Consider the following 17,438-nt stretch of genomic DNA (forward strand, 5'->3'; position numbering starts at 1 on the left):
ATTCATGCAGATATTTTAAGCATCCCATACCCTTAACTTGAATATAGACATTCAGTGATACCATATTGTGAAATATTTTTAGGAATATAAATAAATTACATTAGTATGCTTTTTAAAGAATTGAGGAAAAATTACGACACTGCAATGGTTTGTTTTTCATCATTACAATGTAAGGAGTTACTTAATTTTGATATATTCCTGATTTTCTATTTTTAAATTCAGAAAAACTTAATTTTTTGTGGTTTGAGAGCAATCAAGCCAAATAGGGCCTTAAAAGCTTTTTGTCTTCTTACCCTTAGAGGTAGCTTTTTCCCCTAAACTCCTCCCCACAGACTTTCTAATGAGAGGAAGTGTTAAGAAAATGGAGTTAGGCCGGGCGCGGTGGCTCACGCCTGTAATCCTAGCACTCTGGGAGGCCGAGGCGGGTGGATTGCTTGAGGTCAGGAGTTCGAAACCAGCCTGAGCAAGAGCGAGATCCCGTCTCTACTAAAAATAGAAAGAAATGATCTGGTCAACTAAAAATATATAGAAAAAATTAGCCGGGCATGGCGGCACACGTCTGTTGTCCCAGCTACTTGGGAGGCTGAGGCAGTAGGATCACTTAAGCCCGGGAGTTTGAGGTTGCTGTGAGCTGGGCCGATGCCACGGCACTCACTCTAGCCTGGGCAACAGAGTGAGACTCTGTCTCAAAAAAAAAAAAAAAAAAAAGAAAATGGAGTTAATGTATCTTCTTGTAATGTTTCTGTAACCTCAAAATTTACTAGGTTAGTAAATGAATATAAAGTCCTAAAGTAATACTTAGTTTGAGTGTTTCGTTTATAGCAGTGGTAAAGTGTGTTTCCTGAACCAGCAGGATTAGTATAACCTGGGACCACGTTTGAAATGCAAATTCTTGGGGCCCAATCCCAGACCTACTGAACTAAACTCTAGAACTGGGACCCAGTGTGTTAAGCCCTCCAGCTGATTTTGATGTATGTGAATGTTTGGGAATCACTGGTTTATTGTGTATTCAAAATATTTTCCTCTATTTTTAGGAAAGTGGACAATTTGTTTCTTAAACCCTCACCTACAAACATTTATAAATGGCTTTTTTATTTAATTTTGTTTTTCAGATTCTTACAGCCAGTACAAAAAATAGACATGAATCTCACAGATCTTCTTGGAGAACTTCAGCGAGACCCTTGGCCTGTACCACAGGGAAAGAGACCTTTGCGTTCCTCTGGAGTGGCACTCTCTATAGCTGTAGGACTGCTGGAGGTAGTGATCGGACACTAGCTTCATGTCCTAGAGATAGTGACAGATCTCACAGATTGAGGGCTTAGTCCCACAAGACTGCCCTTTACTTCAGGTGCCAGTTGCAAGTAATAGGTTGTTACCAATATTCCTGACTGACTGGCTATACATCGGGGGTACCCATGACTCCCATCTTGGGTTTGATTAATGTGCTAGCATGGCTCACAGGACTCAGGGAAACACTTTACTTAAATGTATGGGTTTATTATAAAGATATTATAGAGAATACAGATGAACAACCAGATGTTCTATGGGAAGGCTTGCAGTGAGAACAGGGGAGATAAGATAGTTCACTGGGATTTAATGTTTATTTTTTTTACTTATAGGTTATTTGAAGTTTGGATGTTCTTTGTGTTCTAGTTTTGTGAAAGTGTGTGTGTAGACTTTTATTTGTTCTTGTTCTTCATTATTGTTTCAATTTTACATGACTCCTATTACCTCACATACCCAAAATGAAAAGAGTATTTGTTTGTTTGTTTTTTTTTGAGACAGAGTCTCGCTCTGTTGCCCGGCTAGAGTGAGTGCCCTGGTGTCAGCCTAGCTCACAGCAACCTCAAACTCCTGGGCTTAAGCGATCCTACTACCACAGCCTCCCGAATAGCTGGGACTACAGGCATGCACCACCATGCCCGACTAATTTTTTCTATATATGTTTTTAGTTGGCCAGATAATTTCTTTCTATTTTTAGTAGAGACGGGGTCTTGCTCTTTCTCAGACTGGTCTCGAACTCCTGACCTCGAGCGATCCACCCGCTTCGGCCTCCCAGAGTGCTAAGATTACAGGCATGAGCCACCGTGCCCAGCCAGAAAGAGTATTTATTAAACTAGTTAAGAAAGTTATAGAAGTAATAGCATATCTTGTGAAAACATTCAAACAGTATGCAAGGGTACATACAATATAAATGAAAAGTAAAAGGCAGGTTTCCTTGTTCTCCTCCAGATTTGTTAATCATATGATTTTAAAAATTATCATCAAAATTTATATCATTTATGTTCTGTTCAAAAGCTATAATGTAGCTTTGTATTTTGTCCAATAACTGCTCAATAGAAATTGGAAATAAAATAGCATTTCTAATATTACTATACAAATATTATTAATTATAGAATAAAGTAGGGTGATTATACACATGGAGAAGGATACTTTCGTGTATCAAAGTCCTTTTAAATTGTTTTTTAGATTCCCTCATTTCTTTTGGATTGTACTGTTGCCTTTTTGCTTCTTATAAATTTTCTGAGTTGTTGCGTATCTAAAAATGTTTTCTAAATTTTGCTAACTTCATTAGTAGTTTGGATGGCTACAGAATTCTAGGTTCAAAGTAATATTCACTTGGAAATTTCAGACATTTCTCTTTAGCATTCTTTTTTTTTTTTATTATTTATTTATTTTTTTGAGACAGAGTCTCACTCTGTTGCCCAGGGTAGAGTGCCATGGCGTCAGCCTAACTCATAGCAACCTCAAACTCCTGGGCTCAAGCAGTCCTCCTGCCTCAGCCTCCCGAGTAGCTAGGACTATAGGCATGCGCCACCATGCCCGGCTAACTTTTTCTATATATGTATTTTTAGTTGTCCAGATCATTTCTTTCTATTTTTAATAGAGATAGGGTCTCACTCTTCCTCAGGCTGGTCTCGAACTCCTGAGCTGAAACAATCCTCCCGCCTCGGCCTCCCAGAGTGCTAGGATTACAGGCGTGAGCCACCATGCCTGGCCTACTTATTTTTTAAACAATACATTTTGTCTTATTTCACTGGTATCTTATGAGGAAGGGGAAATAGATTGGAGTAGTTAATACATCAACTTAAACTATAAGTCATACTTATGTTTTAAACATAGAAAACAAAAGCAAAACATCAACACAAAAGAGAAGAAGAGCCAGGTGCAGTGGCATATGTCTGTGGTCCCAGCTGCTCGGGAGGCTGAGGCAGGAGGATCACTTGAGCCTGGGAGTTTGAGTACAGCCTGGACAGCACAGCAAGACCCTATCTCTAAAAAGATACTAAAAAAGAAAAAATTAACAAAGCAGAAGTAGTTGCCCTTTCTTCTTCTTTTTCTACTTCTTCCAGTTTAAGACAAGTTAAGCAGAAAAAATGTCCTTGTTTATAAGGATTAGGTTTATAGATTCTTTAAAAATTCTATTACAAATAGTAGTATATTCCTAAAAGTTGTTCAAACACCTTGCTTTTGAATTTCATTTTAAACATTTGATTATTTTATCTATTAGAAAAATTTGCTTTTCTCTTATCTAGAAAGAATGTCAAAATTTATCAGAAATGTATATCCATATGTTTTCTGTTTTTCTTTAAACTCTTGACAAGTTATTTTTTTTTTTAATAGTGTACTTTTCCCAATACTGGGGCTCGTATCATGATGTTCATTGGCGGTCCTGCTACGCAGGGGCCTGGAATGGTGGTTGGAGATGAACTGAAGACACCTATAAGATCATGGCATGACATTGAAAAAGACAATGCCAAATACGTTAAAAAGGGAACTAAGGTAATTTTGGCTTTTTAAATCTTTTTGTGTTATTAGAAATCAGATATTCATTTGATGTAAGAGGAAGAATACAAATATTTTTTGATAGAAATTTGATATTATGAAATTTGATACTATAACTGCTATTCAGAATTAGAGAAATATTCTTTTTTTCTTGATAACTTGTTACAGTTTTTCTGGTTTGAAATATTTAACAACTTCAGGGTAGGTACCAATAGGTATCTGCTTAAAGATTACTCCTGAGAGAAACCCTCTATGTGTTTTTAAATATTCATGTTAAATAATTTCTTTCTCTTCAGAAAAAGTTTCTTACATTTTACAGTTTTTCATTTTTAAGAGACAGTCCCTAATGTTTCCTCTAGATATCAGTATTCTTCATAGCGTGAATGGTTTCCATCATTTTCTTGTGAGTTGTTTTATGTTCATGTAACTTCACATTTTTTTGGGTTTATGTTAGTACATTTCACTAATGTTGATTCTTTTTTTTTTTTTTTTTTTGAGACAGAGTCTTGCTCTGTTGCCCGGGCTAGAGTGAGTGCCATGGCATCAGCCTAGCTCACAGCAACCTCAAACTCCTGGGCTTAAGTGATCCTACTGCCTCAGCCTCCTGAGTAGCTGGGACTACAGGCATGCGCCACCATGCCCGGCTAATTTTTTTTCTATGTATATTTTCAGTTGGCCAGATAATTTCTTTCTATTTTTAGTAGAGATGGGGGTCTTGCTCTTGCTCAGGCTGGTCTCGAACTCCTGAGCTCGAGCGATCCACCCGCCTCGGCCTCCCAGAGTGCTAGGATTACAGGTGTGAGCCACCGTGCCTGGCCTAATGTTGATTCTTGACTCTCTTATATTGGTTCTACCTGTTAATGTGTTTGTTAATTTTTAAAAAAATTCTCTAGAGTTCAGTTTTAGTTTAGTTTTACTGTATTATCTCATATTGTTTGGTAGTCATTATTATATTTTTAAAAGTAATTAATGACAGGTAATTTTTATCTCTGTTAATGGATGCTTTTTTTCCTGCCAACTAATTCGTTTTTAAGTGTGGAATTTTTCTAGGTTACAGTTTTAAAAAATGTTTTAGATTATGTTACTGCTTTTGTATTGTTTCACTATTTTTGGATGTTTTTGTTACTTGGGTGTGCATTTAGCCAGGAAGAAGAGTTCTCTGTTATTCTTCTACCATGTTTATATATGAGGAACAAGATGTTCAATATGCCTTTCTTTACATTTAGCTTCATTTAGGGGATTTAAGGAAAAAAATGTGAAATTGTCAGACTTACAGAAGTTATGGTATCATTTTATGAACACTATAGAGAATTAAATAAGAATAAATCATATTTAAATTATGATAGGTTATTCTTTTAGTTTTTCTTAGATCATTTTGATCTGTTAATGAAAAAAAGGTTTATAGGATGATTTTGTATATTACCTTGATTTAACTTTTAAAAATCTTTTGTAGCATTTTGAAGCATTGGCTAATCGAGCTGCTACAACTGGCCATGTTATTGATATCTATGCATGTGCATTAGATCAGACAGGTCTCCTGGAGATGAAGTGCTGTCCCAACCTTACTGGGTATGTTTTTAAATTTTTAGAGTTTTGTAATTGTGAACTAATGATGACAGTTTACAAATAGGAACCAATAATCACAGTTCAGGAAAAAAAAAAGAGTTATTATCCTACCACTTCAAGATCTGTTTACACATCTGTTAACACTTTTTGATATTTCTTTTAGTAAAGCACACTTTAAAATATTTTCTAAAATAATAGAGTTATAAAGGTGCAAGATCTGTTTAAAAGCTCACTTTGATAATCTGCATTCATTGTTTTGTTTTATTATTTTAGCAGCACTTTTGAGGTATAATTTACATACCATAAATTTACCCATTTAAAGTGTATACTTTGATGGTTTTTAATTCATTTTCTATTTTTTTAAATATTATATATTTATTTTTTGAGACAGAATTCTTGCTCTGTTTCCTGGGCTAGAGTGCTGTGGCGTCAGTCTAGCTCACAGCAACCTCAAACTCCTGGGCTCAAGCATCCTCCTGCCTCAGTTTTCTGAGTAGCTGGGACTACAGGCATGTGCCATCATACCCAGCTAATTTTTTTTTTTCTATTTTGGTTGCCTGGCTAATTTCTTTCTATTTTTAGTAGAGACGGGGTCTTGCTCTTGCTAAGGCTGGTCTCGAACTCCTGACCTCAAGCCATCCTCCCACCTTGGCCTCCCTGAATGCTAGGCTTACTGGTGTGAGCCACCACATACAGCCAATTTGATAGTTTTTAATGTATTCACAGGTTGCACAATCATCACCATAATTTGATTTTAGAACATTTGCATTACCCCAGAAAGAAACTCTGTACCCATCAGCAGTCAATCCTCATTTCTTCCTCTACCCCCTTTCCCCAACCCTCTCAGCCCTAGGCAACCACTAATTGCTATTCTGGACAATAATATAAATGGAATCATGTGGTCTTTTGTGACCAGCTTCTTTTACTCAGCGTGTTTTCAAAGTTCATCCATATTGTATGAAGTGCCAATATTTCATTTCTTTTTATTGCTGAATAAAAAGTGAAGAACGGGCCTAACTTCATTTAATAATATTCCATTGGATGGATATAACACATTTTGTTTATTAATCCATCAATTAATGAACATTTTGTTTCCACTTTTTGGCTATTATGAATAATGCCACTTTGAACATTGTGTGCAAGTTTTTGTATGGACGTGATGTTTTTGTTTCTTTAAGTATGTAACTAGGAGTGGAATTGTTGTGTCATATAGTAATCTGTGCTTTACATTTTGAAGAACCATCAAACTGTTTTCCAAAGTAACTGTACCAGTTTACATTCCTATTACCAAAGTATGAGGAGTCCAGTTTCTCCACATCCTTACCAACACTTGTTATTGTCTGTCTTTTTGATAATACCTGTCCTAGTGGGTGTGAAGTGATATCTTATTGTGGTTTTGATTTGTGTTTCCCTGAAGACTAATGATGTTGAGCATCTTTTTATGTGCTTACTGGCCATTTGTATATCTTCTTTGGAGAAATGTATATTTAGATCCTGTGCCCGTTTTTAAATTGGGCTGTTTATTTTCTTTTTACTGAGTTACGAATTGTTTGTATCTAGGTACAAGTCCCTTATCAGATATATAACTTAGAATTATTTTCTTCTATGGGTTTTAGTTTCACTTTCTTGATGGTATTGTTTGCAGCACAAAAGTTTTAATTTTTTTTGAAGACAGGGTCTCGCTCTGTTGCCGGGGCTGGAGTGCAGTGGCATCATCATAGCTCACTGCAACCTTAAACTCCTGGGCTTAAGCAATCTTTCTGCCTCAACCTCTGGAGTAGCTGGGAATACAGGAGCGTGCCACCATGCCTGGCTAATTTTTTCTATTTTTAGTAGAGATGGGGTCTAGCTGTTGCTCAGGGTGGTCTTGAACTCCTGACCTCAAGCAATCCCCCTGCCTTGGCCTCCCAAAGTGCTAGGATTACAGGTGTGAGCCACTATGCCCAGCTAAGTTTTAAATTTTAATGACGTTTGGGTCATGCTTTTTCTTCTGTCACCTGTGCTTTTGGTTTCTTATTTAAGAAACCATTGCCTAAACCAAGATCATGATTTGCTCTTGTGTTTTCTTCTAAGAATTTTCTACTTTTAGCTTTTACAGTTAGATCCTATGGTCCATTTTGCATTAATTTTTATATATGGAGTGAGAAAGAGTTTCAACTTTGTTCTTTTGAATTTGGATATCCACTTGTCTCAGCATCATTTGTTGAAAGACTCCTTTTCCCATTGAGTTGCCTTGGCACCCTTATTGAAAATCAGTCAACTCTATTTTTTTTTTCCTTTTTGCAACGGTCTGTTCCAAATGAGTCAACTTTAAATTTAAGGATTTGTTTCTGGACTCTTAATTCAATTCCACTGATCTATATGTCTATCCTTATGTCAGTGTAACAATACCTTGTTTCCTGTAGCTTTGTAGTCAGTTTTGAAATCGGAAAGTATGAGTCCTCCCTCTTTTTCTTGTTTTTCAAATTTTTTCACTATTCTGGATTGGTTTTATTTGCATATACACTTTAGAGTTGGCCTCCCAGAGTGCTAGGATTACAGGTGTGAGTCACCATGCCCGTCCTTTGTGTTTTTTCTTGATCTTAAGGGGAAATGATTTAGTCTTTTACCATTAAGTGATGTTAGCTGTGGGTTTTAGTAGATGCCTTTTATCAGGTGGAAGAAGTTCCCTTCCATTCCTGGTTTGTTGTGTTTTTTAATTTAATTTTATTTTATTTTCATGAAAGGGTGTTAGATATTGTTAAATGCTTTTTCTGCATCTATTGAGATGATATGTGATTTTTGTCCTTTAATTAATATGGTGTGTTCCATTGATTTTTGTATTTTAAACCTACCTTGTTTTCCTGGGATGAATCTCATTTGGTCTTGCTATATTATCCTTTTTATTATTGCTGGATTCAATTTGCTAGTATACTGGTGAGGATTTTTGCATGTGTCCTCACAGGGGATTGTGATCTCTAGTTTTCTTGTGATATCTTTTTTTGGTGTCGGTATGAGAATGATAACTCACTTCATAGAATGACTTGGGAAGTGTTCTTCTTCTGTTAGCAGCCATTATTTCTGAGATAATTTAATTAGTTAAAAAACTCAGTTAGGTATGTCAACTGGTTTCTCAGGTTTATTTATTTAATTCATTCATCCAGGTTCATTAATGAGAACCTACTGTGTGGCAAACTGTTTAAGGCACTGGAGATATAGCAATGAACCCAAAATAAAAATCTCTGCCCTCATGGAGCTTATCTTCTAGTGTAGGGCTTTTTAGTATAATTTTCTAATGAATATATTCTCTGTGCTGTCCCGTTGAAATGTGGCAAATGTGACTGGGGAACTGAAGTTTTAATTTTATTTAATTTTAATCAATTTACACTTACATTTAACTAGCCACATTAGACAGTACAGTTCTAAATGAGAGGAGAAGAGATAGGTACAGCAGATAGGATATCAGATGGTGATAGTGTTGGGAAGAAGAATAAGTCAGGAATGGAGGACAGGGGTTTGCAGTTTTAAATATGATGAGAAGGGAGGGATAGCCTCATTGAAGGTGATGTTTTAGCAAAGACTTAAGGAAGTGAGAGTGAGCCATGTGCATATATGAAGGAAAAGTGTTCCAAGCAGAGGGAATATCAAGTGCAAAGTTGAGGACATACCTGGGATGTGGAGAAATAGCAAGGAGGCCAATGTAGCAGGAGTGTAGTGAGTGAGGAGGGTAGATTTTAAGGGCCTTTTGACTATCTTAAGGGCTTTGGATTTTGAGTGAGATGGGAAGTCATTGGAGAGTTTTCAGTAGAGGACTGATATGATCTGATTTAATGTTTTAAAAGGATCACTGATTACACTTGTCTTCAGTAGAGTATAGGAGTGCAAGAATACCAAGGAGTGATAGCTCAGGTGGTGGGAACTGGTTGGATTTTGGATGTATTTAGAAGGTAGAGGTAGGAGTGTGGACAACTCTTTCATGGAGGTTTATGGTAAAAAGTAGCAATGAAGTGGTATGATATAAGTTGTCCTTAATCTAGATGCATTATCAGTGATAACATGGATCATCATAGATGACATGTTTGTAAATGTAGAAAATCTGAAAGAATCTACAGATAACCTATTAGAATTAATATGAAATTGGCAAAACTTCTGGTTCAGTCATTGTACAAAGTTCAGGTATATTTTTATATGTCACTAACATAAACAGAAAACAAAATTTAAAAAATACAGTTGCTAATAATTATCAGAGATAACATAAGTGGGAACTTTTAACATTATCAAAAGTGAAATTACTATTAGTTATACTACATCAGTTTTATTCTTTTGCCTGTTTTAATTTTTGATTGTATCTTTTATTGTTTTAAGAATACTTAAAATATTTAAAAAAATATGAGCAAATCTATCTAAATATTTATATGTATGTGTATATGTATACATGTGTGTGATCCTCCTTTTTATAGAAACAGCAGAATATTCTACACACCTTCTCTTACTTTGTGTTTTTCACTTATATCCTAGAAATCAGTCTGTAGCAGTGTATCACTCCATTGTATGGATGTACTGTATTTTATTCAACTAGTCTCTAATCGATGTTCATTTGGATTGTTTTCAATCTTTTGTTATTATGAATAGTGCTTCAGTGAATAACCGTGTGCATATATTTTGCATTTTGTTTTTGTTTTGCCAGAGTATATTTGGAATAGATAGTCCTAATAGTGGGGTAGCTGGATTAGGGATAAAATCTGTAGGTAATTTTTGTCAGTTACTATCAAGTTCCTCTGCGTTGGAGTTGCATCATTTTGCATTCCCACCAGCAATATGTGAGAGTGCCTTTTTTTGCCACAGCTTCACCAATAGCCTATATTGTCAAACTGTGATTTTTTGCTAATCTAGTAGAGAAGAAATGCTCGGAATAGTTTTTATTCATAAGTTTTTAAAAAACGTTTTTTAAAATAAAAAAGTAGGTACATGGTTACTAAAAAAAATTTAAAGAAACATAAGTACATAAAGTGACAATGGTCCCTTAATGTCCCTCTGTTCTTGTTCACTGGGTATAATACTCATAAGTTTCATGTGACACATTACAATGTATGCATATATTTATGTATGTCTGAATGAGAATGCTTGCTGTAAACTGTCACGTGTCTTCACCAATATGGAGAACTGGGTGAAAGGGATAGGAGAGACACATTTGTTAATATATACCCTTTGTACCTTTTGAATTTTGTAATGTGTGGATGTATTTCCTATTAAAAGAAGAATTTAAAAAGATTACTGAGGACAAATGCAGATGTTAGGGGCACTCAGATACCCTTAGAATTGAGATTATTTGTAGGGTGAGGATATTCTTATTTGAATTCTAAAAATTAATGGTAATACAGCACATTTTGGGAAATATCTTTAAGATTTGTTCATAGTCTTGAGAGTTAATTTTCTGGTTTTAATATGTTGACCTGGTAACTGTGTCATGTACATTGTTTTTTGTTCTTTTCTATGCAGAGGATACATGGTAATGGGTGATTCTTTCAACACTTCCTTATTCAAGCAAACTTTTCAAAGAGTCTTTACCAAAGATATGCATGGACAGTTTAAAATGGGCTTTGGTGGTACATTAGAAATAAAGGTAAGAACCAAAACTTGACATGTGTGATACATTATCAAGAGAGAATTGTGTAGGCTTCACCACCATAATTTAAAATATATGCTTTAAAAATAGTGCTTATTTTATATTGAAACCTGAGTTAGAAATTTTGTTCAGCAGAAAAATGTCATTATTAAGTGTGCAAGACTTCACTTGAGCATTTCTGAACAATTGTTAGAAAAGTAGAACAATATAGGTAAAATTTCCTTTAACTCTTTATTATTTTTTATATAGGGTTCTGCTTTTTAAAGTATGTTTTATCTTTTGTAATGCTAAATTTATTTATGTTAGTGCTAGTTTTTTTTTATTTTTTGGTTTTTTTTTTGAGACAGACTCGCTCTGTTGCCTAGGCTACAGTGCAGTGGCATCATCATAGCTCACTACAACCTCAAACTTCTGGGCTCAAGTGATTCTCCTGTCTCAGCCTCCTGAGTAGCTGGGACTACAGGCATGTGCCACCACATGCAGCTAATTTTTTCTATTTTTAGTAGAGATCAGGTCTCACACTTGTTCAGGCTGATCTCAAATTCTTGTCCTCAGCCTCCCAGAGTGCTAGGATTATAGGCATGAGCCTCCATGCTGGGCCCAGTGCAAGGTTTTTTTTAATGGCAGGAGTTGTTATGTAACTTAAGAGGGAACTGTTCTTTGTCCTTTGGATAATCAGTAATTGTTTTATGATTAGTTATTATTATGTAATTCTATCACTCATTTCAAATTTTGATTTAAAAAAACCTGAAGTCTTTTTTTTTTTTTTTTTTTTTTGAGACAGAGTCTTACTCTGTTGCCTGGGCTAGAGTGCTGTGGCATCAGCCTAGCTCACAGCAACCTCAAACTCATGGGCTCAAGTGATCCTCCTGCCTCAGGCTCCCAAGTAGTTGGGACTACAGGCATGCGCCACCATGCCTGGCTAATTTTTTCTATATATTTTTAGTTGTCCAGCTAATTTCTTTCTATTTTTTTAGTAGAGATGGGGTCTTGCTCTTGCTCAGGCTGGTCTCGACCTTCTGAGCTCAAATGATTCTCCCACCTTAGCCTCCAAGAGAGCTAGGATTACAGGCGTGAGCCACCATGCCCGGCCAAAATCTGAAGTTTTACTATTAGTTACAGGTGTATTTCAAGCACACTGATTTTGAATTTTCATTAAATATTTTTTATTAATCTTGTTATTTTATTGAATGCTTGCTATGTGCCCAGCATTATGCTAGGAAATTGTAGACATGTAAGAGATATCTAAGGTACACGTCTTGTTATAGAGAAACTTATTTTTGATAGAAAGGCAAGACTAACACACATGATAGAATGAAATAATAGTAGATTATAAAAGTGAGATAAAAGTTTGAAGAGGAAAATGAATGTATGTTGGACACAATTCTAGGAGAGTGTGACTTACAGTGGTGTTTGAAAGATGCCAGAAAAAAATACATTTTACTTAGGAGGCCAGTGTGAGGAGAGGCCTAGAGGTGAGAACCAGCGTGGTATGTTTGAGAAAATTACTCAGTGAGAGTGGATGGTTTGTATTGGAGTGTAAGGGAAATAGGCATAATTATGTGGGTTGGTTGTAGTTTGGAGACGCTTATGTAGGAGAAGTCATGGTAGATTAACAACGAATGTGTTTTGCTTAAGATTCATCTGACAGTGGTATTCAGGATATGTCAGGAAAAGAATCTCAAGTAAGAAAACTGAAGTAGGCTTTCTAATTTTTTTTTAGATAGAAGGTATTGTGATAGCTTAAATTTTGGTGGCAGTGGAGACAAGGCAGAGACCAATCTTGGTGACAGATTTTTTTATGGGAGGAAAAATAGAAGGTGCTGGCTAAGGTTTTAGATTAGGATGTGTGAATTTTGGGTAGATACGAGTTTGAATTCAGGATGAGGTTCCCAAATGTAGACTTCCTATGTGCTGATAGAAGATTAAAATTAAGTTAGGACTAGATTTTGAATTTGGCAGTGAGCATAGGTGTGTGCTCATTGATTATTTTTAATGTTCATATATTTTCGTTGGCATTTGAGTTATAAATATGGATATCTTATATTCTTAAGACTTATAGTTGAACATTTGAGCTTATCTTTAAGGAAACCAAACATATTATGTTCTTATTTTATAGACTTCAAGGGAAATTAAGATTTCAGGAGCTATTGGACCCTGTGTATCTCTCAATTCTAAAGGACCCTGTGTGTCTGAAAATGTAAGTCACATTCATTTTTTTTTTTTAACCCCTGTACCCTAAGGACAATAGTAAGTCACTCTTACTCTAACAAGAAAATACAGTTAATCCTCAGAGCAGCACCACCAAAGACCTAGGGTGGCAGCCTATAGCATTCTTTTCAAATTATTTGTATAGGCTGTTTTATGTGGTTCAGTTTCTACTGGTCAGCCTCTGTTTGTGTTTACTTTCTGCATACCCTTTTCCCATGCACCCCTAATTAAAACTTTTGTGCTGTCACCAGTCTTCCTTTTTATGCCTAAGTATGCTTTTTTTGCCCCAGTGTGCTTAAAAAATAATTCTCATGATTTGGAAATTTGGAGATGTCTAAAGTTAAAATTAATTCTAAATTGATTTTTATTACTAGAATTTCAAACAAAGTAACCAAATTAGCCAGATTTAAGTTTCAATTTCCTTCTTTCTCTTTATCTCATGTAACGGAGCTATCATGTACTCTACAATGGTAGAATCATATAGCTATAGAAAGGATGATGGGACAAATAACACGAAGTGTTATAGATAATCAGCTTTAAAAATGACAAAATTAAAAAATGAATATTTAAGCAATTTGCATGGTAAAGATCTATCTATATCTAAGAAGTTTTTTTGGGAGTCAAACTGCTTACAATTCTGATCCAGAAAACCTGTATTCATGTCTGCATGTATTATGTGTTAAATTACTATCTCCATATACAGATCAAATGGTTGGATAGAAGGATAATGTTGTAATTTCTTCATTATGTAGTGTGTGCTTTTAAAGACAATATGAAGAACTTGTATCAATAGTTTTGTAATTTTCTTAGCAAGAATTTGAATTGTTTTATAAGTTTATTTTGTAAAATTGTTTAATTTTATTTCATGTTATGGTTTTAAAAATCTTAAGCTCTTAACAGTCAATAGAATTAGTTTGAAACATGAAAAAATTTTTTCTTACTGCAGGTTTTTTTTTCCTTTTTCACTTTAATATATATGATACTAACAAGTGGTGTGTATAGCTTTCAGACATGCTACATTTAATTTTTACAGGAGATTGGAACAGGTGGCACTTGTCAGTGGAAGATATGTGGACTTAATCCCACTACAACCTTAGCCATATATTTTGAGGTTGTCAATCAGGTATGACTTTCTGTATTTGAATATCAAAAAGTATATTTGAACAAGTACTTACTTTAGGCCATGAATATTTCATATTTTTTTCCAATAATAAATATGACCCAGAGTTTATCATTCTGATTGGAGTATTTGTTATTTTCTGTTTTTCAAGGTTAAACTTTTTGGTGAGAGAACATATTGTAATAGAAATGCAGGGAAACCTGCAAATGCCAAATTTTGGGTAGTCCAACTTTGTTTTCTTTTTTAATATTAAATTAAAGCATAAATGAAATTATTTAATATTTCCATCTAGCTGTGCATTTTTGCATTTAGGTATATAGCTCCTTCTAGATGTCCCAAGGTATATAAGTCCTCTTACTAGAAAGTCTAATATATCAAAATTCATAGAAAAAGATTGGAAGGTAATCATATTTGGAAATTTTTTTCTGCTACAGGAGGTAATCAATTCCATTAGTAAATGATATAAATTACTGACTTATTTACTAATAGTTATTAGGCATAAAGTGAACCACAAAGTATTAATAGTCAGCCTTCCTAAGACAGTAATAAGAATTTTTTTTAAACCATTAAAATTTGTGAGAAAGATAATGCCTCTTACTGACAAAAACAAAACAACACAAAAAACAAAGCAAGAATGTTTAAGTCAAAGGGCTTGAATAAAGTTTCCCTATTGACTACTTGTTACTCCTTTCTGATGATGATTGTTATATGTTACTATTAGTCTCTTTTTATTAATAGTCTTTCATTTGTTATCTGTTCATGATGTGATTATCTTCCTAAAAGTTCTTTCATCTTCTATACCTAGGGAAGGAGGACTTAGACTTGATTTCTCTTTATCCAATTACAGGTTGAACATCCCAGATCTGAAAATCTGAATCTGAGATGCTCCAAAATCTGAAACTTTCTTAGCACCAACGTGACACTCAAAGGAAATGCTTACTGGAACATTTTGGATTTTGGATGTTTGCATTTGGAATGCTCAGTTGGTATAATGCAAATAGTCCAAAATCCCCCCCAAAATCCAAAATCCGAAATACTCTGGTCCCAATTATTTTGGATAAGGGATACTCAACCTGTACAATTAGGCTTAAATTGCTTCACTTAGGCTTTTCCTTATCTGTTAATTTCTTTATGTTTTCCTTTCACTTTGTTCTTTCATGTCCTTTTGATATATATTACTTGAAAAGTGATTCCCTAGCAGGACTCAATCCTCTCATCCTTCATTATTTTCCCCCTCCCCACAAATCCATTTCTCTTCTTCTGTATGGCACATAATGACTGTTTTGTATGCACTGGAAACAAGCATCCTTCTAATCAATTTTAGAATTAATTTTATTAGTGCTAGGATATATAATCTATGATTATAAGACAACACCACAGCAGATTTTGTTTAGTTTTTACTCCATTATTTTTACACAGCATAACGCTCCAATTCCCCAAGGAGGGCGTGGTGCAATCCAGTTTGTGACTCAGTATCAGCATTCAAGTGGGCAGAGACGCATTCGAGTGACCACGATTGCTAGGAAGTAAGTTGTATATGGTAGAGATTTAATTCTGATATTAAAACTATTCTGGGTCATGCTCCAAACTGGGTTCTTATTTTGGTGACATTTATAACGATAGCAACTGAAGATTTATGATTAATTATTTTATTTCTTTCTAATCTAGCTTATTTGCTAGAGTACTCATTGTTAAGAACTGTAAGAGCAATTTAAAAAAGGTACTCCTAAGATACACCCTTCAAAACATTCTTTTATTTACCTTATTCCCATGAAGGGAGGAGAAAAATCAAACATTTTCCTATAATAGACTGTAATAATATATATGTAAAATCCATTATATATATGTATATAATAATATGGCACAATAATCAGTAGTATTAGTTTTCAATTAATGATTCTTAGCTTTTTTTTTTTTTTTTTTTTGAGACAGAGTGTCACTTTGTTGCCCGGGCTAGAGTGAGTGCTGTGGCGTCAGCCTTGCTCACAGCAACCTCAAACTCCTGGGCTTAAGCGATCCTACTGCCTCAGCCTCCCGAGTAGCTGGGACTACAGGCATGCGCCACCATGCCCGGCTAATTTTTTCTATATATATATTTTAGTTGGCCAGATAATTTTTCTATTTCTATTTTTTAGTAGAGACGGGGTCTCGCTCAGGCTGGTCTCGAACTCCCGACCTCGAGTGATCCACCTGCCTCGGCCTCCCGGAGGGCTAGGATTACAGGCGTGAGCCACCGTGCCCGGCCGATTCTTAGCTTTTTTTTCAAGTTTTATGAGTCATTTAGTTCATTTATTAAGTCTTCATTCAGCTTCCGCTTTATGAACTAGGTACTGTTATAGGAGGGTGTGAATGCAAAAGATGTGAACATACTTAATCTGTTATGTGAGGGTGTGGTTTAGACCAGTCCTCAAACTGTCTATGGTAAAGGACCAGTTGTGCTTTTTTCCCTAATCCTTTGGGGACAGATGTTTATTAAATATAATAAAAATAAAACACTAAGAAAAAGAAATTTCAAAAAGCCATTCAAACCACAAATGCCTTTTTTTTATTATGAACTTCATTAGACATAAAATTATTTTTTCCTATTGCTCAGAAGGTTTCTAAATGTTTATTCTCAGTTTCTGCTCTTTCATCATGGCAAACTGGCACTGGTTCGCATACTACTTTGACTAGGATTTGTTGAAATCACGAAAGATAAAGTTTCTAACAGTTAAGATTATATAGGATAGTATTTTGTTTAACATAGTCATGTCCTAATTTGTTGATATAAGCAGAGTCTCCAAAAGGGAATAATTAGGCACAACAGATACTTTTTCTTATTCCTATCCGACGTATGATAGATTCTCTGAATCGGGTGTGTATTTGGTCATGTGTTCTTTGCACAGCATTTGCAGAGACAAGTTGAACTGAATTTAGTACCTCTATTTTTGTTAAGAATAAATTATTTCTCAGCCACTTTGATATCCTTCTGTATGTATTTGTGAAGTATCCTTCTGTATGTTTTTGTGAAGTATAAAACAAAGGAAAAATGGTTATGGAATGAAGTTAGGAAGAGATTCTTAGATGAGGTGAGTCTAGATGTGAACGGGCTTTTGGTCTTTATTTCTGTTTGTGTTGAACTTGATTATCTAGGTAGGGAGAGTGTTGATC

The 17,438-nt window shown here is 35.0% G+C and overlaps 1 protein-coding gene across 3 annotated transcripts in view; it reads left to right on the forward strand.

Annotated features, from left to right (window-relative positions):
- Positions 1 to 17,438, forward strand: part of SEC23A (SEC23 homolog A, COPII coat complex component) — a 58,973-nt gene that overhangs the window by 13,956 nt on the left and 27,579 nt on the right. For all 3 annotated transcript variants that reach the window (XM_045568242.1, XM_045568259.1, XM_045568251.1), the window contains 7 exons: positions 1,113 to 1,257; positions 3,625 to 3,783; positions 5,240 to 5,355; positions 10,831 to 10,954; positions 13,077 to 13,157; positions 14,202 to 14,291; positions 15,708 to 15,814. In XM_045568242.1, the coding sequence (XP_045424198.1) occupies positions 1,113 to 1,257; positions 3,625 to 3,783; positions 5,240 to 5,355; positions 10,831 to 10,954; positions 13,077 to 13,157; positions 14,202 to 14,291; positions 15,708 to 15,814 (822 nt within the window). The remainder of the gene's footprint in view (positions 1 to 1,112; positions 1,258 to 3,624; positions 3,784 to 5,239; positions 5,356 to 10,830; positions 10,955 to 13,076; positions 13,158 to 14,201; positions 14,292 to 15,707; positions 15,815 to 17,438) is intronic.

Source organism: Lemur catta, chromosome 1 (assembly GCF_020740605.2).
Source record: "Lemur catta isolate mLemCat1 chromosome 1, mLemCat1.pri, whole genome shotgun sequence".
NCBI lineage: Eukaryota > Metazoa > Chordata > Mammalia > Primates > Lemuridae > Lemur > Lemur catta.